Source organism: Macaca mulatta, chromosome 15, assembly GCF_049350105.2.
Source record: "Macaca mulatta isolate MMU2019108-1 chromosome 15, T2T-MMU8v2.0, whole genome shotgun sequence".
NCBI classification, from domain to species: Eukaryota; Metazoa; Chordata; class Mammalia; order Primates; family Cercopithecidae; genus Macaca; species Macaca mulatta.
This window is the reverse complement of record NC_133420.1, coordinates 60,193,384-60,220,576: the sequence shown is the minus strand read 5'-3', so window position 1 is coordinate 60,220,576 and position 27,193 is coordinate 60,193,384. Positions and strand designations below refer to the sequence as shown.

The window sequence follows — 27,193 nt, the reverse complement described above, 5'->3', positions numbered from 1 at the left end:
TATCTAGGAATAACTGTACACATATCACCAAAATCTTTAAAGAAATAAATTTATCTATCATGTATAACATTATTTTATTTTATTTTAATAGAGGCAATGTCTTACTTTGTTGCCCAGGCTGGTCTCAAACTCCTGGCTTCCCAAAGTGCTGGGATTACCGGGAGGAGCCACCATGCCCAGCCAAAACATTTTAAATGTAGAAAAGACTAAAGAAAACAAAATTCTACCACCTAGTGATAATTAGCTTGATGTCTCTCTGTCTGAATATTTTGCTATGTCTGCATGCTGGGGAAAGATTCTTTTCTCATATTCAAACCCAAACAGGCTCATTCCACACGTACTACTCTTTCTCTTACCATGACATGGTGGCCCTCTCTCTAAACAGACTGGTTCCTTCATGGTGGCCCCACGGTGCTCCAGTCCTCTATCCCTACCCCTGGCAGGTCCCAGGCCTCTACAGGGATGTAGTGCTTTGGGTCTGACGTTGTTCCTCCTCATCCTCAGAATGGGGCTGTGATCTGCGATGCGGTCATGGCTGCCTTCAGGGACCCCACCAAACAAAGCCTCACCCAGGCACAGAAATACTCCAGAACTCTTAAATCAAGGGATGTATGTTTAATGGCGGTTGCCTGTCTCTGTCCGATTTGATTGTAGCCCTTTCAAAACCAACCAGAAGTTCTCCCAGCCCCACATGCTGGCCTGGTATTTTCCTAACCCCTAGGGGCCCCAGAAATCACAATAAATAATGAATAGGTAGGTGCCTGGCATTTTGTAGTTCCTAAAGTGCCTCCTTACTTTTATCCAATTTATAGCCTTACAACAAGCCTATAAATTAGGCAGAGCAGGTATTTATTATCCCCATTTTATAAATGAAGAAACTGACACTTGAAGAAGTGAAGTGACTGACCCAGTATCTTCCCTTATTTTTCTACCCTTCATAGTCTGGCCATCTCCAAATCCCACTAACAACCCAGCTCAGGCATTAGCTCCTCTAGGGAGGCTTCCCCGACCCCCCACTTCCACCCTAGGCTGGGTTAGGTGCCCCTCCTGGAGGCCCCACAGCTCCTGGGCTTCCCTATGATAACCGTAGTGCTCCTGCCAGGCTATGGGCCCTCGCAGCTGTGATGGGTCTAGCTCGTCTACACTCACACTCCCCAAGCATTAGAAAAACATCAATAGATGGTTGCTGGGGTGAAGATCATTTCAATGACTAAGGCAGGAATTATTCTCCCCCTTTCACAGATGAGGACACTGAGTCATAAAGAAGGGTGAAGACTTGCCTAAGGAGCATGTCAGTAGCGGGGCCACCTCTCCTTCCTTAGAGGCCTGGGTTCTTTTGCTGCACTGTATCCCTTGTTGTCTGCGATCTTAGACTCCAAACCATTGCTGGAGGCTAGTTTCTGATGTCTCGGGCAGGTCTACCTGGTCAGCCAGGTGTGAAAGGGAGGTTGGCAGGAGGGAGGCTCTGTCTGCAGTGCGCTCAATTCTCCAGCCTGGGCCAACACCCTGGTGCAGCCTTAGGAACAGCCACAGGAGTTGCCCAGTTATTGAGCACGCCATGGACCACACCCTGTGCAAGAACTTCCCTTGCACTTCTTACTTCATCCTGTGGCTGGGGCCATTATGATGCCATTCTGCAGGTGAGCCAGGAAAGACCCTGGCCTAAGGCCACTCAGTGTCTGAGATGGGGCTAGAAGCCAGGGCTGCATCACTGGCAGCAGGCAGCCCCAGGAGTTTGCTGGCACCAGAGCCAGAAATAAATGCACAGTCAGAGTACAGGAGACAACTCTCAGGGGGCCTGCAATGTGGGCAAAGCCCCAAACTCACCTCCCACCCAGGGCTGGCTGGAGGGACAAGACTCTTGGGCCCAGAGAACACATGCTTGCCCTGGTAGTCCCCTGCACTGCCTGTGGGCAGGGACATGCCATTTGTCAGACCCCTGCAAACTCCAGGCTCAAGGCCAGGCTAGAAGCAGCTGTCATATCAACCCTGCACAAATGCTCAGCTCCCAATTTCTTATTTGAATGAGACTTCACATATCTGCTCCTGACTGGCTGACAGATGCTGAGCAAGGCCCCATCTCTCATTGGGCCTCACTTTACCTATCTGTGAAATGATGCCATGAGTGGGGTGGCTGGGTGGGGAGGGGCTAGGTTTGGGGGATGGTATCTTAATGGAACCCACCAACTCTGACATTCCCAGGATTGACTACAGGCAGCAGGGGATGGTGATTAAGACCCTGGATGCTGGAGGCAGATGACATGGATTGAATGTATGATCCTGGGCTAGCTACCCAACTTCCCTGGGCCTCAGTGTTCTCATCTATAAAATGGGAATGATAGTAGAAAAAAGACAGAAAGTAAATGTTTATATTGATTATGTGGGATGAGAAGAGGAGAAGATATGGTAATTTATTTTGTCTGTTTTCCTGCCTTTTTCTAAAAGTCTCCATTATCAAGTGTTTATACTTTTAAAAATGTATTTTCTTTGTAAATTAACTTTATGAGATATCATTTACATACAATATATCCATTTTAAAATGGGAGAAATAATAAGTAACAGTATCTACTGTATAGGTTGTTATGGGGATTGGGTTAATGTACATAAAATATCAGATGGTGGTAAGGAGTGCTAATAAGTGTTTGTTAAATAAATAAGCCCAGGGCCAGCCTGGCTTCCTCCTCATCCTCCTCCTGCTCACCTGGCCTGGACCCCAACCTCTCTTCTAGCACTGAGTTCACTGCCCAGGTCCCACCGCAGCACTCCAGACCTGGACTATTTCTACAGCCGTCTCTCTGCACCTGTCTTCGTCCATTGCTGCTGCTACAACAAAATACCATAAATTGGGTGCTTTGGCCAGGCGTGGTGGCTCATGTCTGTAATCCCAGCACTTTGGGGGGGTGGGGAGGCCGAGTAGGGCGGATCACGAGGTCAGGAGATCGAGACCATCCTGGCTAACACAGTGAAACCCCGTCTCTACTAAAAATACAAAAACAAAATTAGCCGGGTGTGGTGGTGAGCGCCTGTATCCCAGCTACTGGGGAGGCTGAGGCGGGAGAATGGCACGAACCTGGGAGGTAGAGCTTGTGGTGAGCCGAGATCCTGCCACTGCACTCCACTCGCACTCCAGCCAGGGTGACAGAGCGAGACTCTATCTCAAAAAAAAAAAAAAAAGAGCCAGTCATGATGGCGGATGCCTGTAATCCCAGCTACTCAGGAGGGTGAGACAGGAGAATCGCTTGAACCTGGGAGACGGTGGTTGCAGTGAGCAGAGATCGCACCACTGCACTCCAGCCTGGGCAGCTGGGCGAGACTCCATCTCAAAAAAAAAAAAAAAAAAAAAATTTGGGTGCTTTATTAACAACAGAAATGTATTTGTCACAGTTCTGGAGGATGGAAGTCCAAGACTAAGGCAGCAGATTTGGAGTCTGGTGAGGACCCACTTCCTGGGTCATGGAACGCCGCCTTCTTATTGTGTCTTCATGTGGTGGAGCGGGTGAGGGTCTCTCTGGGGCCTCTTTCATAACAACACCAATCCCATTATGAGGGCTCTGCCTTCCTAACCTGATTCCCTCCCAAAAGCCCCACCTCCTAATACCGTCACCTTATGGGGTAAGATTTCAACATATGAGCTTTGGAGGAACATAAATATTCAGACCATGGCAATCTCACAGGAATCACACCAATATTCAAATCTGGCCATGTTCCTACCCAATTCAAAAGCCTTCCATGGCTCCCTGCTGACCCTGGCTGAAAGTCCTAGATTCTCCATGAGACACAGTTTCAATAAGCCACGTAACTTTTCTGTATCTTTGTTTTCTTAACTGGAAAAGAGGAATAAAAAGAGTAGCTCCCTCAGACACTTGCAGGATTCCATCGTGAGCATGGTGGGGTACACAGTCTAGCCCAGAGCCTGCCTGTTCCTCTCTTCCTCTTCTCTTACCATCAGTCTGTTCCAGCTCGCGCTTTTCTGAACACGCCAGGCATGGTCCTGCCTCAGGGCTTTTGCCCCAGCTGTTTCCTGCACCTGAATGGCTGTTTCCCCAGAAATGAGCCTGACTCACCCCTCTCTTCCTTCAAGCCTTTGCCTAAAAATCACCTTCTCAATGAGGCCCCCAGCCCACCCTCATTAAAACTGCACCCCTCTTCCCATCACCCTCGCATACCCTAACCCCTCCTAGATTTGCTCCATCTCATTTATCACCTATTTTATTTATCACCTATTCATCTATTTTACTTACTGTTTTTCATCTGCCTTTCCCCGCATCTGATTGTAAGTTCTTTGGGGGAAGATCTTTCTGGTCTATTTTGTTTAATGTTAGCACCTTCCTCCTTTCCCCAGCACTTAGAAAATACCTAGTACAGGTTGGGTGTGGTGGCTTACGCCTGTTATACCAACACTTTGGGAGGCCAGGATGGTCGGATCACTTGAGGTCAGGAGTTCGAGTCCAGCCTGGCCAACATGGCAAAGCACCGTCTCTACTGAAAATACAAAAATTAGCTGGCATGGTGGCACGCACCTGTAATCCCAGCTACTCAGGAGGCTGAGGCATGAGAATCACTTGAACCCAGGAGGCAGAGGCAGAGATTGCCGTGAGCTGAGATCATGCCACTGCACTTCAGCCTGGGCAACAAAGCGAGACTCTGTCTCAAAAAAAAAACAACAACAACAACAAAAAACCTAGTACAATGTAGGTGTTTAATAAATACTAGCTGAATGACCAAACAAACGAATGAACATAAACACTTAGGACAAAATTAGGCTGGTGGTAAATACTCAACGAATGTTAGCTATTATTATTACTATTAGTGATTCTTCAAAGTGAGGCTCTCATGTCCCTCCTCCTTGACTTCTCCAAGCTCATAATCACACCTTCCTTGTCCTCACCACACCCTGCCAATCTCTCAATTATAGTAAGGAGCACACTACTCTTTAAATACCTGTATATCTTTTTCTATTTAGGCTGAACCAAATGAAATTGCCATTTCTTGTAAGTCAAAACAAGTCACATACTGGCCATTTCATGTGGTTTAACCTAGTAAGTTTCCCATAGCAGCCTGCAGAGCCCCAGGAGGCACAGTTTGCCCACAGAAGCAAAGTCACCTACTCCTGCCCCTTCAGACCAGGTGTGATTGCAAAGCACGTCCAATCTGTTCTGAAGGAGGCAAGGCACGGATTATAGACTTACAATACAAGAAGATTCTGCTCAATTATTTTCTGGACCTCCTGAGATTTAACAGAGAAGATAAAAACACACCAACTTCTAAAACAATCCAGCTTCTGGTCATTTTGAAATAGCAGAGATTTAAGGCTGAAACCCCTCGGTGGGGAGCTAGCTGCCTGCCTCTAAGGAGATTCAATTAACGAATCTCCTTCCAATCTCGGCTTGGCTACTGAGATTTGTTCACTCTAAGAGGTTGGCTGTCAGAGCTCAAACAAATTCAGCAACTGCTGAGTCTACCCTCATTTCACAGATGGGGAAAGTGAGGTCCAGAGAGGGGAACGGATTGGCCCAAGGTAGGGCAGAGGAACACTTCATCCTGGAATCTATGTCTGCTGACTTTAGTCTCATGGTCTTTCTTCTGGATTAAACTGTTTCTATGCTGACCAGACTCTGGTACTGTAAGCTTCAGTGCCACTATTTTTTTAAGTTGTATTTGTCAAATGAAATGTTTATTAAGCCTCAGATAAAACACTGAACACTTCTTCACTAGACGGTAACTTCTTTCTTTATTTTTTTGAGATGTTGTTTCGCTCTGTCGCCCAGGCTGGAGTGCAGTGGTGCAATCACGGTTCACTGCAACCTCTGCCTCCCGGGTTCAAGTGATTCTCCTGCCTCAGCCTCCCGAGTAGCTGGGATTACAGGCATGTGCCACCATACCTGGCTAATTTTTATATTTTCAGTAGAGACAGGGTTTCATCATGTTGCCCAGGGTGGTCTCGAACTCCTGACCTCAGGTGATCCGCCCACCTTGGCCTCCTAAACTGCTGGGATTACAGGTGTGAGCCACTGCGCCCAGGCCAGAAGACAACTTCTTACAAATAACAGCACTACATATGTCTCTCTCTATAGTTACTTCCTTAGGATAAAGCCCTCAAAGTAGCTGGCTAAAGGCAAAGGGCAAGTAGGGTCATTTTCATGACAACAGGCTACCAGATTGCTCTGCAAAATTAAATGCCACAGGCGAATCCCTACAGCCTTGCCAGCGCAGAGTTTCATCCTTTTATTTTTATTTTTCCTAATTTTACAGGAATAAATACAGCCTCCTTTCATTTATTAAATGTTATGTGTTTTCTGGGGGAAAAAAAGGCACTCCAATCTTGGAATCAGGATCCCTGGGCTCGGTTGCTGGTTTGCTGTGTGACCTTTGCCCAGTCACATCCCCTCTGGGGACAGGGGATGCCTATCTGTAAAATGAGGGGGTTGAATGAGAAGATGTCTTAAGGCTCCTTTCAGCTTAGACATTCCATAATTCCATGGTGCACTTAAAAACTATTAGCAATTAAAGTCATAGCATGACTTTTTAATAACCCGAATCTGCCATGCTCCTAAATCAGGCCAAAAAGGCTTACACTAGGCAAGCAGGAAAACAGGGCCCAGATTATACATGTGTCGAGATGACAGGAGACCCAGGTAGCACTTAAGCCTGTGCGTCGGAGCTGGGCTCATGGGCCAGCACGTATACTTTGCCTGCTTTTACGAGGGGATAATAACACTCATTTGTGGTCCGGCTCCCAGTCCTGTGCAGCTCCACCATGGCCGCAGGGCAAGGTCATAGGCACTACTTCAGCCCTAGAATTCCACAGACTTTCAGTCCGAGGTAGCTCACCCCAGGTTCTGCTTGCATACCTGTGATGACAAAGAGCTCACGACCTGTCCAGGGGCCTCCTGCCCTCTTTTGGCTGTAAGAAAGTCCCTGGGTGCGGGGCAGGTCATGAAGGGGACAAGAAAGTCCAGAAGGCTGAGAAGTGATTCTTAGACACCGCTCCCTCAAAAAGGGCAGGCATCAGGCAGGTGGAGAGGAGGCCACATGGGGCAGGAAAGGCCTGCAGAGGGGCTCCGGCTCTCCTCACTCCAGACCTCTCAGAAGGTCCCCAGGAGGGGCAGGAAGCTCGAGAGACATATTCCAGTTCTGAGGCACAGGTGGGTTCTGAACAACCCCCGGGAAAGCGGAGGTCCCACAGTCTGCTCTGGGGCAGACACCTCAGCTCCCTCTTCTTGCCTTGGCTCCCTGGGCTTTGATGGGAGAAACTGCTGGGGCTGGAGGTGAGCATACTTAAGGGACCTGATCACTGCTCCAGGGTGAGGGAGGAAGGGTCAGAGGTTGTTTGTGTGTTCAGAGCAGGACCAGCAGGAGAGGCAGTGACTGGGTAGCAGATTCCAGCCTGGTTTACAACTAATGAGATCCCCATCACAAGGAGTGTGCAAGGGGGCAGCAAGACCTTCCAGAGGGGGTCTTACAGAGGGGCTGGGCCAGATGCCATAGGTCTTCTTTACCTAGGGAGCCTGGACCACAGTCCCTCAGACCTGTGCTCTGTCCCATCCCTTAATACCACGCAGACACAGCCCCTTGGCATTGTTACCCCTCTGAGGTCCAGGCGTGGCCGCCAGTCAACCCTTGTCACACCAGCTAGTGTGTGTCACACCTTATCACACACTAGCTCTGGGACACAGAGCTAGGCACCAGCACCTGGCCCGGGTGGGGAAGGGGAAGGAGCTGTCCTGTACCACTCTGTAAATCGAGGTGCCTACGTGGGGCTGGTCCAGGCAGTCGTGCCGCCAGGAGTCCAGCCACCTCCAACCTAGGGCTCCTCCAGCCCCAGACGAGTAAACCCTCTTGGTGGGCCGGCTGATGCCCCACCTGCACGCCCAGGCCGGCTTGGCGGGGACCCGGGGATGCCCCCCACCCCACCGTTTCCTGTACCAGGAAGCTGAGGCCCAGCAGGTAACGCAGCCAAGAGGGGGAGGGTCCCGACAAGAGTCCCATGGAGCACCCGGGCCACAGCAGGGGCCTGTAGGAACCGGCTGGCCGCGCCCAGAGTGCGCTTCCCTCACCGCGGGCTGGAGGGGTGGGAGGTGCAGACAGTACTCATGCGGGCAGCGAGCCGTCGGGAGCGCGGACCTCGGGGCGGCCCCTCCCAACAACCCCGAGAGAAGGGGGCCACCAATGAGCCCGCTATCCTGACGGGGAAACTGAGGCCTGAAGAGGAGCAGTGCTTTGTGCAAGGTCACGCAAAGGGGCTGAAAGCCAGGTCCCCCGCGCGCCGAGCCCCGCATCCCTCCCTCTCCGAGAGCTGAAGCCGCGGGGGGCTCAGTGCGCACGTCCCGCCCGACGTCCCCATCGCGCAGACCGGGAAGGCACGGCCGGCGGCGCGGGGCCGCCCTACCTTGATGACGGCCGCGCAGGTGGTGGTGGCGGTGGCGGTGGCGGCGGCGGCGTCCAGCTCCGGCTCCGCGCTCCTCGCCGCCCGCCGACTCCCGGCGCCCAGAGCCGCCGCCGCCTCCCTCTGCAGCCCGGCGGGCGGGGCTGGAAGGCGGGGCGGGGGCCCGGCCAAAGGTCCGCCCTCTCGCCCGCCCCGCGGGTCCGCCCTGGCCACCCTTTTCCGCCCCCACGACCCCAACCGCGCTCCTGGCTTCCCGGGGCGGGTCTCGGGGCGCGCACACGTGCTGGGAGCAGGCGCGCACACGTCGCAGTGATTGGGGCGGGTTGCTGGCCACCAGGCGGAGGCTGGGGACAAGCAGAGCCGCCGGCCCCACGTCCCGCCGTGCCCTCTCTGCGTGGTGTGGGATGAGGAACCTGACCTCCGGGAGCCTCAGTTTCCCCCGTGGTGAAATGGAGACAATAACCGCGTCGGCCTCTTAAGGCTGTTTGAGCCCTGGATGTGACAATCCCGGACAGGTACAGTGCGCGCGCAGAGCCCGACCGGGGAAGCGCTCCTTTCCCCGAGCAGTTACAGCTGTTACCGAGGCTTCCCAGTCCGCAGGGAGGAGAGGAGCCGGGAGCGCCGCTGGGAGCAGAGGAGGACGCCCTTCCTTCTCTCGGGACCAGCGGGGGCGCTGCTGCCCAGCCTCGCCGGCTGGGGAGCCCTGAGGACACTAGACAATGGGGAGGCCCTACCTTTGGGTACCACCCCTACCGAACACTACTGAGCCACGCACTGCTCTAAGCGCCTTCTGTGCATTACCTCCATTCACTGTCACACAGGCCTATGAGGTTGATACCATTACTCACCTATTTAACACAAAAGAAAGCTGCGGCACACAGAGGTTAAGTACCTAGGTTAAGATCACACGGCTAGTCATGCGACCCCAGGCAGTATGGCTCCCAGGGCTGCTAAGCTCACAGCCACTCTACCACACCACGTCTCCGAAGAGCTCTTGGTTTTGTTCAGTAAAGACCGTTATCTTGAGGGCCTTGAACTGCTCCGTGGCACATAGTAGGCACTCAATATATAGCTGTGGAGTGGATGACAGAGTACACTATTACTACTTTACATATCTGTATCATTTCTTCTAAGCCTAGCAACCCCTTTATTTAGCCACTATTATTACCTCCATTTTACAGATAAGAAATTGAGGCTTGGAGTGGCAAGGTACTTGGGGAGCTCTTGATTCTCTCCTTAGAATGTGACTCAGCTTTCATAGTCCACTGCACCACTCCCCTGCCCAGAGATGGACGGGCTCCCTGCCTACCACCTAAAGCCCAGTGTGCAGTATGGTCCTGAAAACCCTCAGCCTACAGCTCTGATTCAGGCCTTCTGGAGTCGGACTGCCCAGCAGGCAGGCTGAACGCATGCTTCTGGTGTTAGCATGCAAGAGTTGGGTATCTAAACTTTCAAAGAAGCATATGGATGGCTGGGCGCGGTGGCTCATGCCTGTAATCCTAGCATTTTGGGAGGCCAAGGCAGGTGGACTGCTTGAGATCAGGAGTTCAAGACCAGCCTGGCCACCATGGTGAAAACCTATCTCTAGTAAAAATACAAAAATCAGCCGGGTGTGGTGGCATGTGCCTGTATTTCCAGCTACTTGGGAGGCTGAGGCAGGAGAATAACTTGAACCTAGGAGGTGGAGGTTGCAGTGAGCCGAGATTCAGGATTGCACACATGGGGAACCTGACGCCACAGTGGTCATGACCTACCCAGGATCCCCTAGCTAGAAAACCACATAGCACGTCTGGTTCCAAAGTTGGGCCCATCTGCTAGCACCTTCTATTAGGCCTTAGTGTGGATTGGGATGGGCCAGGAAACCTCCCTCTTCCTCCTTCCCAGTGCACCCACATGGCTGGCTTTTTTTTTTTGGAGACGGAGTCTCACTCTGTTGCCCACCCTGGAGAGCAGTGGCGTGATCTCGGCTCACTGCAAGCTCCGCCTCCTGGATTCACACCATTCTCCTGCCTCAGACTCCTGAGTAGCTGGGACTACAGGCGCCCGCCACCACGCCCGGCTAATTTTTTGTATTTTTAGTAGAGATGGGGTTTCACCGTGTTAGCCAGGATGGTCTTGATCTCCTGACCTCGTGATCTGCCTGCCTCAGCTTCCCAAAGTGCTGGGATTACAGGCGTGAGCCACCGAGCCCAATGGCCGGCTTTGTTAATCTTCCATGTGTAGGTAAACATCTTGTGTAGGACCAGAACATATGTGTGTGGGGTGGGGGTGGGGGACAAGTTCTCCATCTATATGCCCCACGTGGAACTTTCTGTACGATATGGCCCCATGTCCATGAGGGAGGGGGTTGAGAAAGAATGAGGAGACAGTGCCTGGGGGCTGGCGCTCTGTGTTTGGAGGATAGCAGCCTTGAACATGGGCAATCTCTGGAAGTGAGTACCTCTTCTGTTGGGGAATGTTGGGAGGGGGGCCTTCCACCTCCTTTGACCCAGTCCCTTTATTCTTAGGGATGTTGCCCCAGGGAGGTTCCCTGGGTTACTCCCTTTTCCTCTCCTATAGAGCAGGTTGGCCCACAGCTTGCTGGGGGCCTAAGGCCTGGGGAAGGCATGCTTTGAGCTTGAGGTCCTGTCCTCTAGGGTGGGAAGGTGGGGCTGAGAGGGATCGGATCCTGCAGCCCTGGAAGGCAGCAGCCCCGGGGGAAGGGGACGACAGCTGTGGTGCGGGCCAGGAACCTGACACCAGGAGTGGGCCCCAAACACCCTCCAGAAAGAGCAGGGAAGGGCGGGCAGGTGCCCCAGGGGCAGTAGCAGCAGGCACAGATGCTCTGGGGTGGGCCCACTGGTCCCTGCTCAGCCTCCCTGCCATGTGGATATCACGCTTCCCTTGTTGTCTCTGATGAAGGGGAGAAATAGTGCTACAATCCCAGCTTGAGGCAACCATGAGGAAATTCTTCCTCTAATTTTCTTTGGCCTAGAACTATCTACTGAGGGTATACCCAGGAGGCCACAGGCCAGGCATGCCCCTTCCCTGGGTTCTTGGGGAAGGTGTTCTAGGTTCCAGAGGTGGGGTAAACCAGGGGGAGTCCTCCCTGGCTTTGCAGTAAGGGCTCTAGGCTGGAGCACGGCTCCACCGGTGGCTGTGTGACTTTGGATACATTAGCTAATGTCTCTGACCCCTGTCTACTCATTGGTAACCTGAGCTTGGCCTGGGTGAGTTGACGCTGTAGGACAGGCAGTTCTCAATCCCAGCTCCCTGTCAGGGCCTGAGGAGGCAGTTAGTCCTCACTGTCCTGTGTCCCCAACCCTTCTGTGTATGAGAATGCCTGGGCCCCACCACAGGCTCCAGGCATAGGAACCTAGCACCAACATTTTAAAAAAGCTACTCAGGTGATGTGTGTGTGTGTGTGTGTGTGTGTGTGTGTGTGTGTGTGTGTGTGTGTGTGTGTGTCAGAGTTTCGCTCCTGTTGCCCAAGCTGGAGTGCAATGGCACGATCTCGGCTCACCACAACTGCCGCCTCCCAGGTTCAAGCATTCTCCTGCCTCAGCCTCCCAACTAGCTGGGATTACAGGCGCCCACCACCACGCCCGGCTAATTTTTTATATTTTTAGTAGAGACAGGGTTTCACCATGTTGGCTAGGCTGGGCTTGAACTCCTGGCCTCAAGTGATCCACCTGCCTTGGCCTCACAAAGTGCTGGGATTACAAGCGTGAGCTATGGTGACCGCTACTCAGGTGATTCTAAGGTGCAGCCAGGTTACACAGTGTTGGGTCAAATGCAAAGTATCACCCACCCCTCTCCCCAGGAGGGCAGGGAAAGAGCATAGCACCCAGCTCTGAGCAGAGCTTCTCCTCTGCCTGGGGTTGGGGGAATGTGGGGAGATGGAGGAGAGAGGAAGAGAAGCGGAGAGGAGGAAGAGAGGGAAGAAGAAAAGGGGGGAAGAGGGGAGAAAGGAGGAAGAAGGGAAGGAGAGGAGAATGGGGAAGGAGGAAAAGGGGGATGAGGGAGGAAGGAGGGGAAAGGAAGGGGAGGAAGGAGGGGAAAGGAAGGGGAGGAAGGAGGGGAAAGGAAGGGGAGGAAGGACGGGAAAGGAAAGAGGGAAGGAAGAGGCGAGGGGAGGGGCAGGGAAGGGGAGGGAAAAAGGTAGAGGTGGGCTGCCATTTATCCAGTAGCCCCTGTGCCCATTGCCTGATTCTTTGTTGATTGCTGTTGCTGAAGAGGGAATGTGAATTCCAAGGCTAAAGGCAGAGGGACCCCCTGGGCCAGAGCTCCCCGGCAGCTGGGGCTTTTGCAGGCCTCAGGGCCCCACAGGTGGTGTTTCCTTCATAAGAGGGCTGCTCAGCCCGGGCAAGGTGACTCACGCTTGTAATCCCTGCACTTTGGGAGGCTGAGGTGGGAAGATCACGAGGTCAGGAAATTGAGACCATCTTGGCTAACATGGTGAAATCCTGTCTCTACTAAAAATACAAAAATTAGCTGGGCGTGGGGGCGCATGCCTGTAATCCCAGCTATTTGGGAGGCTGAGGCAGGAGAATCGCTTGAACCACGGAGGCGGAGGTTGCAGTGAGTTGAGATTGCACCACTGCACTCCAGCCTGGTGGCAGAGGGAGGCTCTGTCTCAAAAAAAAAAAAAAAAAAAAAATTGGGCTGCTCGTTCCCATCGGTGGCACTTTCCTCTGTGCCAGGCTCCAAGCTCTGCACCAGTTTACCTGCTTTAGCCCTCCTAGGAGCCTCATGGGGCTGGACCTCTCATCATCCCGACGACCAAACTAGGGGCACAGTATCCAGCCTGTGCAGGGTGCAGCTGGGCCCCTTGGCCGCCCTCAAGCCACCAGCACACTTCATCAACAGTTTGGTGGTGAAAGGGCCTCAGCAGATGAAAGAAGTTGAGCAAGAATGAGAAAGGCAGTCAAGCCACAGTGCAGGGTATTCACAGAAAAGCGGGCCCTGGGGCCAGCCAGGAGCCCATGTGGACAGGGAGGAGAGGAACCCTGAGCGTCTCCTCCCCGAGGCTGCACAGGCGGTGCAGTGTAGGGAACTGGGAGCCTGGTGCACCAACCCCTCAAATTCACACCTGTGGGTGACGGTAGGGCTAGGGACCAGCCAGGGCCATCACGGGGCCTGTCCATGGTCCCCAGTGATGGGGAAAGCTTCCTCCCCAGCCCAGATGGGAGCCTCAGATCACAGCCAGGAGGTCCCAGGGCAGTGTCCCCTAATCCTGGGTGGTTTTCCAGAGAGGGGGCTTCCTTGTGAGAACCCCCCACGCCCAGTCCTTCATACCAAAGACAGCCAACTCAAGGCTAGGCCAGCACAGACAGAGGTTTTGCTGAGAAATGAGTTGCCAAAGTCACTGGTATGGCCTTCACCCCCTGCCTCAGGTGGGGACAGACTGAAGCCTCTACTTGCTGAGGAGGGACCTGGAGGAGCCTGACCCTGCACTGGGGCCACAGTGGGTGCTGTGACGAGCCAGCCCTGGCTTGCGCTGCAGCAGTCTCCACTTGCCACCTTCTCCTACCCTCCCAACCACCCATTTTTCAGAGGAGAGGTGACCCTCCGTGCCCCAGCCTGTGAAGTGGGCAGTGGGAGGTCACAAATGGGGCACCTGACCCAGGGCTCTCTGCCCAACCCCCACACCAAGTTCCTGGTGGTGCAGCACACGGGGTTTCCCTGGGATCCCCCCAAAATGGACTGTGAGCAGAAAGGAGGAAACAGGATTCAGTACACGGAGAGCATCCTGGATGCAGACCCAGGCAGCACTGAAAAGCTGCTACCCGGAAAGACGAAACTCTAACATCTCAGGGAACCAGGCAGGGGCTGGCCCTACAGATGCTCACAGAAATAGCAGCCAGAGATGCCCTAGGCTGGAAGGCTGGTGGTGGCACAACCTGGCACCGTGGGCCCATCCAGGAACAATTGGTAACTGAGAACTGTTTAAGTCCCAAAGCTTATGAATGATTTCCACCATTTACATTGTTTCATATTGATATAACCTAGAGAATGTTCCAGGTTACCCTATAGAGGCAGTGCTCTTGCTTGTTTACATGCCAAAGTGCTTGTGGAAGAGGTGACAAGAGGGTGGCACCCCTGGGTAAGTGCATGCCTATGAAGAAGTAGCCCAACCAATGGCTTTGCAGCACACAATGTCCCGGTGGGGAAACTGAGGGCCAGAGAGGGGAAGGGACACCCAGGGCTGGGCCACTGGTCCGTGCCCAACCTCCACGAGTGAGGAAGGCTTTGGGGAGGGAAGGTGGCCAAGTCAGGCCTCCCCCTCCACCTCGTCCTCGCTGGCGCAGCCGTCAGACATGGCTCTGCGCTGGGATGTCCGCCTCTCCATGTACTCGGCCTTAAGCTGCTCCAGCTCCCGTAGCTCAGCCTCCAGCCGCTCCCGGTGGACCATGCGCAGCTGCTGCAGCTGTTTCATGCGGAAGGGGTTCATGTCGTTGAAGGCGATGTTCATCAGCTTCCTGGGAGGAGGGCACAATCAGCCCAGAGCACGTCACCCCACCTGGCTGGCATTTACCCACCTGGCTGGCGTTTACCAGGCTCTCCCAGACAGACATCCCCACATTCCTTCTGCCCTTGTGGCTGAGCCCTGGCCCCTGCCCTCAGGAGGAAACAATGAATAAGATGATTTCCACCCACAGAGATATGTACTGAGGCAGGAGGAAGATCAGAAGAAAGACACCTAACCTAGCAGGGAAGGGCTGATCATGGAGGGCTTCTTGGAGGAGGTGACATGTGAGCTGAGTTTTAAAGAATGAATAAAAGGTGACCAGGCAAAGAAGATAGTAGTGGTGGAAGTGGCAAGGAGGCATTCTAAGTAGAAGAAACTGCAAGGGCAAAAGGCCGGAGGTGAGGTTGTCCTAGGAACTTGTATAATTCTGTTTTCCAGGAACACTGGCCTGGAAAGTGGATGTTCAGGGTAGGGGAAGGTGGGGAAAAAATGAAACTCCATGGAGGCCTCAAATGCCATATATTAAGGGGGCAGACAGATCACTCAGACAGTCAGACTTCCCCGAAGATTTCTAAGCTATTAATAGGAGCATCAGCGTCACTTACCAATTTCTACTTGCAAACATCAGCCTCCCCTCTGCTATGTGTCCTGGGGGTAGGTGAGTGGTGGGAGTGGCAGGGGGGTGGGGGGTCCTCACCGGCTGTTGGAGATGGTCTTGCTGAAGAAGCGCAGGTACTGGTAGATTTCCAGGCCATTGTGTAGCCTCAAGATCTCCTTCTCATTGTACTTGAAAACGGCCAAGGCATAGCGAAACACCACCTGGGGGTAGAGTGGGGGCTCAGGTTGGGCATGGGAGGCCAGGCAGGTCATCCCTGGAGGGAGGGAACCTGATAGACCCAGGCAGTATGGAAGACCCTGGACTGGCTGCAGAAGTTGAGGCCTGGAGGCACAATGTGCAGGGGAGGGCTCCAGGGGGCTGGGGGAGACTGAATACCCTCAAGGGGCACACAGCTTGAAATCTGGGGATTTGGACAGAGTCCTGGCTCTAGCCTGTCTTGTCTCATGACTGTGGGTGAGGCATGCCCCTGTGGAATCTCATGGAGTTAATCTGTATCTTTACGTGAAGCTTTGGCAGGAACCAAACAAAACAACAGGCCAGACGCGGTGGTTCACGCCAGTAATCCCAGCACTTTGGGAGGCCAAGTCGGGCAGATCACCTGAGGTCAGGAGTTCGAGAGCAGCCTGGCCAACATGGTGAAACCCTGTCTCTACTAAAAATACAAAAATTAGCCAGGATTGGTGGCGTATGCCTGTAATCCCAGGTACTCCGGAGGTTGAGGCAGGAGAATTGCTTGAACCTGGGAGGCGGAAGTTGCAGTGAGTGGAGATCATGCCACTGCACTACAGCCTAGGTGACAGAGCAAGGCTCCATCTCAAAAAAAAAAAAAAAAAAAAAAAAAAAAATCTCTGGGTGCTTTGTAAACTGAGGTGTAAACTAGCGCTGAGTTGGGGGACCTGCCCAGGGTCTCCAGGCAAGGTCAGGACAGAGCTGGGTCCAGACCTGAGCTCCGGTCTCTTAATCCAAGGCTTAGTCCAAACAAGAGGAAGAAAAGGAGGGCCCAGGTGACTGGTGGGGGGGGGGAAGGACAGCATAGGGATGTGCCTCTCTGATCATGCTCACACCTCATCTCCACGGAAAGGAAATCCCCCAACTTTAGGACATATCTTCAGAGGCAGAACCACTACTTCTTCTCATACATGCAAAGCACTTTACAGTTGACAAAGCCATGCTCTCAGGAGACGTTCCCAACAGCCCTGACAAGTAAGCGTTGTCTTCTCATTCTCCAGGGGCAAAGTCAAGACCCAGATGGGTGAAGGGACTTGCTCAGGGGCCCCATCCCCTGGCAGCACCCTACCTTGGTCCCCTCGTACAGGAAGGCATCCCAGACCCGAAGGAGGATGTTGCTAATGAGACTGTCTGCAAAGACCACGAGGAACCAGTTGAAGGTGATGAGGGAGAGATCCACGTGGTGCTGCCCCAGGTGGGCCATCAGCCTGGGCAGCTTCTCCGAGAGCAGGTCCTGGAGCACCCGCTGGTCCACCTGGAAGCCAGAGAGAGAGCCTGTCATCTGCAGCCCCAGGATAAGGCCGCCTCCCTCCCTGCCCAGCCTTCCTACCCAGTCAGTCCACACACAGTCCTGAAGCTGCTCTGGGCAAGTTCTTTCCTGCTCCTCAGGAAGCCAGAGCCCAATCTAGCTGGGAGTCAGGTACAGCATCATATCACTCCGCTGCTCCTGACATAGGCCAGAGTCCTCTGGACCAGGGCACTGGGCTCTGCAGTGGAGCCGTGTGGGCTGGCACGTTCTCAGCCCCCTCACCCATCTGAATCCCTTGAGCCAAGCAGGAGCTCAGGGGCCAGCTGATCCTCCTGGCAGTTCAGAGACACTGGTCTCATGCCCACAGGCCTTGGCAAAATGGAAACTTTGTCTCTAGGCTTGTATCAGCTGACATCCACAGCCCCTTCTCTATACCCAATTTGTGCCTGACACCTAAGATGCTAGGCAGATGTCTGGTCCAGGACAGGTGTGTGTGTGGGAGGGCATAATGTCCTGCCTCACCAGACACCAAGGAGTCTTCTCAAAGCAGGGTGCTCCTGGCCACAGTGGCCAGTGACCTCTCCTTGTGGCCACTGTCATGCCTCTGTCCTTGTTTCACTGGATGGGTTAACCACTTTCAGCACTGGCTCCTTCCCTGGCTCTAAGACATGGTTCATTTCGTGGTTTTCCTCCTCCCTGTGTGATGACCCCATTTTATTCCCCTTGCTCTTCCTTCCTGGAACTGCTGGTTGCTCAGTGCTCTCCCCTCGCTTATGTCCTCTTCCAGGCATTAGCGTCAGCTGTGGCAAATAGCCAGTAGCTCCCATCCTCCCTCACCCAGAACCTTGGGTCATCTACGGAGGCCAAGTGTCCAGTTCAAAACCTAAGGTAACTCCCTGAGTCTGAGATGCCACTGACCTACTGAAGGATTTACGGATGAACTGATACAATGCCAGAAATTTACTTCGAGATAAAGCAGGAGGAGTGGATGGGAGTTCAGAAGAAATAACACTGGCTCCCTGGGTTGATAACTGAAGCCAGGTGATAGACATATGGAGGTTCATTATACTATTCCCTCTATTGTATTGAATGTGGGAAGTTTTTCATAATAAAATATGAATAAAAGGGTCATAGAACACACATCAATTTCAGAGATGTTAAGATGTAAAAATTAAATATGTACATTTCCTAGCCTGCCTTGCAACTAGGACAGCCATGAAATAGTTCTGACCAGTAAACTGCAAGTAGAAGTTGCTGGGTCAGGGAGCCAGGTCCTGGTGTTCACCTTCTGCTCCTCCTGGCCTAGGCCATGGCCACAGTGCTGGAGGTGATGTGGCCATTTTGTGATCAGGAGGTGATGGGTGTGAGGATGAAGGCCACATGCCAGAGATGGCAGAGCAGGCAGCTAGGAGCTTGAACCCAGTGGTTCTGCCTGGTCATTTACTATCTGAGAAAAATAATCCCCCACTGAAGCTGTTGTTAGGTTGGGCTTCTCTTCCATGCAGCCAAATGCACTCCCACAGTACAGAGGGAGAAAAGGAAGCCTGACAGATTCCCAACTTTCCTGAGAGCCACAGGCTTCTAGGAACAGCTCTGGGGCACTGCCCTGCATGGCTGCCAAGTCCCCTCCCCGCCCCACTCACCTGGGATGCCGTCAGTGTGTTAGAGTAGTAATCAGTGGGCATGATGGTCTCCACAATGGCCACCAGGCACCAGAAGGCGCTCTCCTCTTCCTCTAGGACCAGCAGAGCGATGGCCGCCAGCCTGGAGTGGTAGGAAAGGAGGCCTGGATTGATTACAGAAGTCGTGGCCCTGCCAGGCAGCATGTGGCAGAGGTGGCTTCCTGGGTTCCAGGGGGAAAGTCCTTCCATGTGAGCACCAGTGCAACCCCACTCCCTAACCAGACTGGTGCTCCTGGCACCTGGGGTGAGACAAACGCTCTTCGGGGGAGGATGACCGGCATTTTCCAGAGCAATGGGGATCACTTCAGAGCAGGGGCTCTGGAGTCAGGCTGCTTGGGTAAATCCTGATCTTGCGGCTTCCTGGGTGACCTGGGACAAGTTACGGAACCCCTCTAAGCCTCAGTCTCATAATAATCACAGGACTGTTTTGATGATGCACAGAGCTCAGTGCCCCACACGGTGCCTGCCACACAGTGAGCTCTTTATAAATGTGAGCTATCCGCACCTTAATATTCACAGGCTTTGAGACCTCGGCAAGCACGCTAACCTCTCTGGACCTCGGTTTCATGATCTGAGATTAGATATTTATTGTTAGCGAGATTAACAATATCTATCCCCCCAAGGCCATGAGGCATCTTGAGACAGACCTACCGTGCCTCGCTCACTGCCTGGCATTTACCAGGTGCTCAATGCACATAACTTTTTTTCCTCCTTTATTTCCCCTGCCCACCAAGTTAGCATAAGGCTCTAATGAAATCATGGGTAAGAAACAAACAAAAACCCACAGGGCTGAGCAGGGAAGTCTTCCTGGGATAAGCACTGTTTTCTCTACTTCTCCCATCTTCCCTGGCAGCTCCCATCCCAGGCCAGTCCAAGAAGACGTTTTCCAAAAAATGTCTTTCCAGGGACTACTGGTCTCCCAAGATGCGAGGTGAACACAAGGTTCTATATTCAAAGATATCTGGGGAATGCTGCACATTCTAGCCCCTGGAGGGTTATGATGTACACAGTCTTAGTAAAGCCTCTGAGAAGTCCTGTGGTAACAAAATCCTGTGGCTGATTCTAACCCAGCGTCACCCAGGGGGTCCACAGAACCCCTGTTGTCCATTGCACCCATGGGGGCTGAGTAGAATGAATGTTCCTCATAGGACCCTGGGGAGACGTCGCTTTAGAAAGCCTCTGACTCTATGGTCATAACGAGCATTTAAGGAACACATTCCGTCATCCATATACTCATGCTTCTTTGGGTTCTCTCTAGATTAGATCATGACCTCCACCTTCTTTTGAGGCTCACAACTCTTAGAAACATGGTTGAATCCCAAAAGAAAAAAGAAATATCCCTTCTCTTTCCCCAGTAGAGTGGGAAGGAATTTCTCCCAACTATGGTTCAAATATTTGTATAAAACCTTCCTGAGTTGAAGCTGAGTGGATGAAGAGAACATTCACAGGTCTCCTGGGAAATAGGAGGCTCTGTTCTCTCAGAGCTGGTGGGGAGGGACCTCCACAGGTCACTGAGTTCAAGGATAGCAAACGTGGCATACACTGGCCTCTATTCTCTTTGTCTGTGCCCAGGGCAGACATAACTAACTGATCATGGCAGCATTCCCTTTGCCTAAGCCCATGGTAGACATAAATAATTGATCACAGTACTCTTTCCCACTGAGTCTGAAGGCTGCCTCAGAAACTCTCTCAGGACAGGGCTCCAGGCAGCTGCTTCCTACTGGTTGTTTCTGGTCTAGACAAACTCCTTATTGCAGTGGTTGAAAAACCAAGACCCAGAAAGCAGAAGTTACCTGCTCAACATTATATAGTCAGTTGGCGGCAGAGTGGAAATAGAACCCAGGGCTCCCAAAGTCTACTCCAGTGCTCTCTCCACTCTATCCTACCCTGTTCCCCCTGAGCCTCAGGATGGCCTCAGTCTAGGGGTTAGCTGCCAGCATTGGTTTGGACTTCAGCACATGTTAAAAAGTCAGTTATCTGAGGCTGGTGGCTAGGATTTACTAACTGCTCAGGGGTATGGCTGAATTCGAACCTAAGGGCATTCAGGGCCCAGGTAGGCTTGCAAAGAAAGGAGTGTGTCGATGGGGGAAAAACAAACTACTTTTAAAGCACTGTACTTATTTTCACAGGGAAATAGGTTTAAAACATTTGCTCTAAATTAGCATTAGCTCATCACGGTGGTCTCCATCACTATCTAAACAAGCTGGATTTGTTGCCTTAGAGGCAGGGTCTGTCATCTTGAGACATCAAACATGCAGTTCTTTTTCTTTTCTTTTCTTTTCTTTTTTTGAGACAGAGACTCACTCTGTTGCCCAGGCTGGAGTCCAGCTGCATGATCATGGCTCACAGCAACCTCTGCCTCCTTACCACCTCAGCCTCCCAAGTGGCTAGAACTACAAGCATGTGCCACCACGCCTGGCTAGGTTTTTTTTTTTTTTTGGCCGGGCTTTGCCATGTGGCCAAGGCTGTCTCAAACTCCTGGGCTCAAGGGATCCACCCACCTCAGCCTCTCAAAGTGCTAGAATTACAGGCGTGAGCCACAGCGCCCGGCCCACACATGCAGTTCTAATGGCTACCACTAGATGGCAAAGAAGACATGTGTCAGGGACCTGCAGGCTTGGGCTTAGAGCCTTCAAACGAATACCTTGCACATGCCACATTTGAACAGGCTTTCTATTATGAAATGGAGTCTTGCTCTGTCGCCAGGCTGGAGTGCAGTGGTGCGATCTCGGCTCACTGCAACCTCTGCCTCCCTGGTTCAAGTGATTCCCCTGCCTCAGCCTCCTGAGTAGCTGGGACTACAGGCACCCGCCACCAAGCCCAGCTATTTGTTCTATTTTTAGTAGAGACGAGGTTTCACCATGTTGGCCAGAATGGTCTCGATCTTTTGACCTCATGATCTGCCCACCTCAGCCTCCCAAAGTTCTGGGATTACAGGCATGAGCCACTGCGCCTGGCCTATTATGTTTACATGAACACCAATTATCTGCACTTGCATATCAAATTAAAGTAAAAATACCATTCAGAGAAAGATATTTTAGAAAACCCATCTGGGGACCTTCCGCCTCTCTTGGTCTCAGTTGTCCCTTCTGCGCCCCTCTGTGGCCTGTGTGCTGCCTCCTTCTACACAGGGAGAAGGTTCTCGCCTTCTACGAGGCTTATCTCAAGTGCCCGTCCTGCTATAGGATTTTTCTCTGCCCCTTCAGCACAGGTTGAACTTCAAAAGCAGGTCTCAAGAAGTTTACATCTACATAAGAGAAAGGTTTCTGTGGGGCCTCAGCACAGCCTCTGACTACTGCTATTTGGAGAGAGGGCACGTTGTAGAAAGGACTGGGTTTGCGGGCTGGGGGCAGCCAGGGCCCAGGGTAAGCAGTTGGCTGGGCCAGCATTTGTGGTGGGGCAATGGGCGGGTTCCTCGGCCTCTCAGACCCTCTCATGTTTCATCTGGGCATGGGGGCACCAGTGAAGGTTTCTGTGAGGATTAAATGCCATCAGGTGTTAAACACCTGGCATCCAAGAGGCCCCCATTATGCATTACTTCCTACCTGGCCTTTGTGTGAAATGCAAAAATTATTATTCATTCTGATCTCATAGCTTCCAGCTCCCTTCACAGCTATTCTTACAAGAGGCTTTGCAGGTTTTGTTTCTCCTGGATTTTAACATGTTCAAACAGATGAGGAGTACAGGGGCTTTTGTCAGACTGTTGAATGAATGAAATTTCTACAGACCTGCCCTGTGGCAGGCATTTAGCGTGGCATGAAATCTGAACATATTTTCCAAGGAGGCTTTGACTGAGAGGCATTACTGTTGGAGTTTAACTCTTAATTCTCAGGAATTGTACATATACATGCTCAATGTCACCCAATTTTAGGCTGGAAATAGAGTATGAAAAATATCTACCTTTGGAAACCACTCAAATTTGAGTAAGGCCACTGAATGTTGATTCTGTGTTAAATAAATGTCACGCGCCACCTATTCTGAAAAAAGAGCAGTATGGCTTATGTAAATTTTGCTTAGGTATATGTGTGTTTAAAGTAAATTGAGTCAAAACTTGCTTTGGGAAAATATCTGCAACTATGCAGCTTCTACTGAAATAGCTGGGGCTGGAGTAGGGGGATGACAGTCCCTCACAGTCTTGGAGGGGAGACAGCCCTGTGAACCAGGTGACCTCATCCCCTATCCCCAGTCCCTCCCTCCATCCCCACCAATTGGACCAGAAGTGGAAATTATTCCTGACTGGGCCAATCAGATTCTTTCTTTGGGGAATTTAGGCCTGGAACACAAGGGGTGGGGTGAGAAGACTCACTGAAAGGCCCAAGACTCAGGGGCTGAGGTCTCCATTCTGACAGCCTTGATGGTCCCTAAATGTCCAAAGAATGAATGGACAGAGGCTGGTCTGCTGAGAGAGAAGGAAGCAGACACACATAATGAAGAGAGGCCAGAGGCCATGCAGCTGCAGAAGGCAGCAGAGCAGTACCTTGGTGCTATATGAGCTTAGGGGATGGCATCCCAGAACTGTGGCACGAAGGCTGCCCCCTGGGGTTGTGCAGGGCTGTGGCCCTGCTGCAGAGAGCAGCTGCCTTGACTTCCAATGACCATCTGGTCCTCAGCTCTGTTTTCTTTTCCTGGCTTCTGTGAAATCCCCTTGTAACATTTAGAAAGTCCCTTTTCCCAGGGTCTTCTGCATGGGTTTCACTGAAAGCAAATGATTCCTGACCCAGAAGGTCCTGCCATGTGGGTGGGGCCATACCCTGTAGATTCCAGCAGGTCAAGGTTTGAGATGCCATGTGAGTTGTACCTCCCCAAGCACAAATCAAAGGAGAGAGCAGGGACAAGGGGCCTGGAGCTCTGAGCTCTGGCCCATCTCTATCTTAAACATGTCCTCTCACCAGCCTGTGGTGGGGAACCTGGGCTCATGTCTCCAGGTTCTTGGGAGGCTCCAAAGAGAGAGAGAGCAGTGCTCTAAAACAGCAGTCCCCAACCTTTTTGGCACTGGGGACCAGTTTCATGAAAGACAATTTTTCCATGGACTGGGGTGGGGGAGGGGTGGTTTTGAAACTGCTCCACCTCAGATCATCAGGCATTACATTCTCATAAGGAACACGTAACCTAGATCCCTTGCATGCAGAGTTCACAATAGGGTTCATGCTCCTGTGAGAATCTCATGCTGCCGCTGATCTGACAGGAGGCAGAGCTCAGGTGGCAATGCTGTCTCGCCCACCACTCACCTCCTGCTGTGTGGCCCCATTAACAGGCCACAGATGGCTATCGGTCCATGGTCTGAGGGTTGGGGACCTGTGCTCCAAAAGGTAAAGGTCACACCTTCACTGGGCTTTGGTGGCTCACCTGTTCAGGCCTTGGCAGTAGCCGATGGTGGGGTTCTGCCAGGAGAAGGCCAGAAGCACCCGACGGAGCTTGTCGGGGAAGCTGGAGGTGGGGCAGGTGAAGTGCTTGTTGTTGGGGAAGGTCCGGTTCAGGTCCAGCTCAATCTGGCGGGCAGCAGGGTGCTCGCGGGCCCGGCCTCGGCTCAGCAGTTCCTGGTAGCAGCCTGGAGTGTGCAGGTGCTGGACACGGAGGTGGACCAGCCACCTCCAGACACGAGGCCGGTGTTCACGGGGCACTCCTGCCCGCAGTAGCTGCTTGAGTTCAGCTGAGGGCACAAGCTCGCCCAGGGCAGCCCAGCGCTCCCGCAGCGGCCGATCCACAGCCTCGAGGCCCAGCAGGTGGTGGGAGCGCACCTCCAGTGCCTGGATCTTGGCCAGCAGCTTCAGGTCTTCGACCTCATAGTCGGGCACCGTCAGGAAGCCGTACTCATCATACTTACTGCCAGCAAAAGTCCATGTTAGCAACACCTTGCAGAACCCTTCCCTAGATAAGGAGTGGTGGGGACAGGGAGGACCCCAGGCCAGGTTCCTGCCCTGCCTTCACTGAGGGTTAACCACACAGCAGGTCACTTCAGTTCTCCCAACCTCAGGTTGCGAATCTGTATAATGGGTATAGGAATCCCTGAAGACCCAGTGAGATCCTCTGTTGTAAGATGCTGGGGGCCTAGGCCGGGCGCGGTGGCTCAAGCCTGTAATCCCAGCACTTTGGGAGGCCGAGACGGGCGGATCACAAGGTCAGGAGATCGAGACCATCCTGGCTAACACGGTGAAACCCCGTCACTACTAAAAAATACAAAAAAAAAAAAAAACTAGCCGGGAGAGGTGGAGGGCGCCTGTAGTCCCAGCTACTCGGGAGGCTGAGGCAGGAGAATGGAGTGAACCTGGGAGGCGGAGCTTGCAGTGAGCCAAGATCCGGCCACTGCACTCCAGCCTGGGCGACAGAGCGAGACTCCGTCTCAAAAAAAAAAAAAAAAAAAAAAAAGATGCTGGGGGCCTAGATAATGCCTGGTACACAGTAAATGCTCAAGAGATATTTACTAATTCTATGCAAATATAAAGGACCCTCTTATTACTCCATGCAGCCTTAGGCCCAAGGAGTCCCGCACTGTGCATACAGAACCCCATTTACCACAGCCAGTAAGCCCAGGGATGGACGGGGAACAGACGGCACCAATGACAGGCAGAGGTGGGAGAGCTGGGGACCCCTTCCAGACGGCCTTTCATTTATTCAACTCACCTCCACTCTATGCCCTGCCTGCACAATCTCATTTAATCCTAATGATCCTGCAAAGCCGGTGTATTTGCCCAAATCTTGTATCTTCTTTTCTTTCTTTCTTCCCTTCCCTTCCTCCCTTCCAATATATTGCCCAGGCTGGTCTCAAACTCCTGGCCTCAAGTAATCCACCCAGTTCAGCCTCCCAAAGTGCTGGGATTACAGGCGTGAGCCACTGTGTCCAGCTCTTTGCACACATCTTATGGAGGCCGAGTACAAGGCTCAGAAAGGTAAAGGGAATTGTCACACATCGAGAGAGCCAGGACTGGCTCCAAAGCTCGAGCTTCTGCCACTGGACTACTCAGCCTCCAGGGGCCTTCGAGCATAGCCACGCTCCTTTCTGTTGTATTTAACCGCCCGTGTCCACTGTGTGCAGCAAGGGCTTGGTGCAGAGGAGATGACCTGCTTGTCTCCCCGCCTCCCCTCCCTGACAGGCACATCTGGGAGGCAGCCACATTTGGGAGGCAGCCTGGAGAAACAGAAAGCACGGGGCTCTGGAGGCAGCCTGTGCCGCAAATGTACTGTAGGGCTGTGGCAGGGGGCTGCCTCCTCTGAGCGTGAACCATCTCAGCTGCAGCAGCACGCTCATGCATGTGAAGATCAGGGGAGGTGATGCTGTGCAGGACTTGCACGTGGTTGGCAGGACCTGGCAGCAGGGAAACTGGGGAGGAGCTGCCAGCTCACATAGACCAGCCCTGGCTGGGCCGCCAGGCTCACCTGATGGGGCTCAGCTCGATGCTGTCAGATGAGGCCTCCCCGGCTTCCCACTGCAGCGCCTCCTGGACAAGCTGCCTCAGCAGCTCTGAGCACTCGCTGGTTTCATCCCCCAGGGCCTCCTGCAGCCTTCTTAGTCCAGCCAGGTACTTGCTTTCCACTTGGCAGTTTCTGGCTTGGAGGTAGGCGCACTGCAAACAGGGAAGGGCTGGTCAGGCTACCTGGTGGGAGCTGGGCGGCCCCAGAAGCCTGAGGCCTGAACAGCTTTAGGCAGCACAGCCCTTCCAGCTCTCATCTGCCCCACTCCCGACTCCCAGACCTTCGTATAAGGGAAAGGAGATGGGCCCTGAGGCCAGTGGTTTTCAGCAAGGCGGGCAAGAGAGGACCGGGCCCAGGTTGGAGCTGGTTCAGAAGAAAGAGGAGAGGGGTGTGCAGAGACAGCACAAGCTCTTACACAGGTTACGGTCCCATCCTGGTTCAGCCACTGCTAGCTGTGTGGCCTGTGGCAAGTTACTTAACCTTTCTGTGCCTTAACTTCTTCATCCATAAAATGAGGATCATACAGAGTCTGCCTCAGGATTTGGGTGAGGATCAGATGAGCGGATGTGTGTAAAGCCCTTCCCAGGGTGCCTGGCACCTGGCAGGTGGTATGACTGAGCAGCTCCCAGGGCACAGACACTGCCCTTGTGGCTGCCCTCTGCTGCTGCCACCTAGGCTCTTTCTGTTCCTCCAACACACATCCCTCCCACTTCACGGCCCTCCTGCACCCTCTTCCCTTGCTTGGGACACTGCCCCCCCAACCCCGCCTCACCTTGAACTTTTGTGTTTCCATTTATACAAGCTGGGTGGTACTAGGCAAGTCAGGCAAGTTCCTTGTTTTCCATTTTTGTGAGATGGGGACAGTGAAAATCTGCTCAAAGCACTGCCATGACCTCTGGGCGACCCCGAATCCTATCTCATCCTGGGGTGGCAGCAAGGGAACAATTCTGCTGCACCTTTGCCCGGTTGCCATCTCCAAACACTTGCCGGGCACCAGCTCCAAGCCATCCTCTGTGCCTGTTCTTCTACCTATCCCACCTGGTGCCCACCTCTGTCGCCTGGGCTGCTTCCTGAGTCCCACCATTAACACCTGTTTCAGGGATTGCTTGCTTTTTTTTTTTCCAAGAGAGTCTTGCTCTGTCCCCCAAGCTGGAGTGCAGTGGCACAA

The 27,193-nt window shown here is 52.9% G+C and overlaps 3 protein-coding genes across 5 annotated transcripts in view; all 3 read right to left on the bottom strand.

Annotated features, from left to right (window-relative positions):
- CORO2A (coronin 2A) overlaps window positions 1-8,722 on the bottom strand; it is a 71,757-nt gene extending 63,035 nt beyond the window's left edge. The window contains exon 1 of one of the 2 annotated variants that reach the window (XM_015117227.3): window positions 8,390-8,722. The gene's annotated coding sequence lies outside the window, so the exon portion shown is untranslated. The remainder of the gene's footprint in view (window positions 1-8,389) is intronic. The other variant, XM_077965671.1, reaches the window with a different exon arrangement.
- Window positions 1-27,193, bottom strand: part of TRIM14 (tripartite motif containing 14) — a 288,671-nt gene that overhangs the window by 105,589 nt on the left and 155,889 nt on the right. The gene's annotated exons all lie outside the window — the stretch shown is intronic.
- Window positions 14,336-27,193, bottom strand: part of TBC1D2 (TBC1 domain family member 2) — a 62,719-nt gene continuing 49,861 nt past the window's right edge. For both annotated transcript variants that reach the window (XM_001113321.5, XM_001113411.5), the window contains 6 exons: window positions 25,990-26,177; window positions 23,962-24,438; window positions 18,577-18,697; window positions 16,754-16,939; window positions 15,535-15,656; window positions 14,336-14,847 (listed from right to left, as the gene is read on the bottom strand). In XM_001113321.5, the coding sequence (XP_001113321.2) occupies window positions 14,640-14,847; window positions 15,535-15,656; window positions 16,754-16,939; window positions 18,577-18,697; window positions 23,962-24,438; window positions 25,990-26,177 (1,302 nt within the window). In that variant the 3' untranslated portion in view covers window positions 14,336-14,639. The remainder of the gene's footprint in view (window positions 14,848-15,534; window positions 15,657-16,753; window positions 16,940-18,576; window positions 18,698-23,961; window positions 24,439-25,989; window positions 26,178-27,193) is intronic.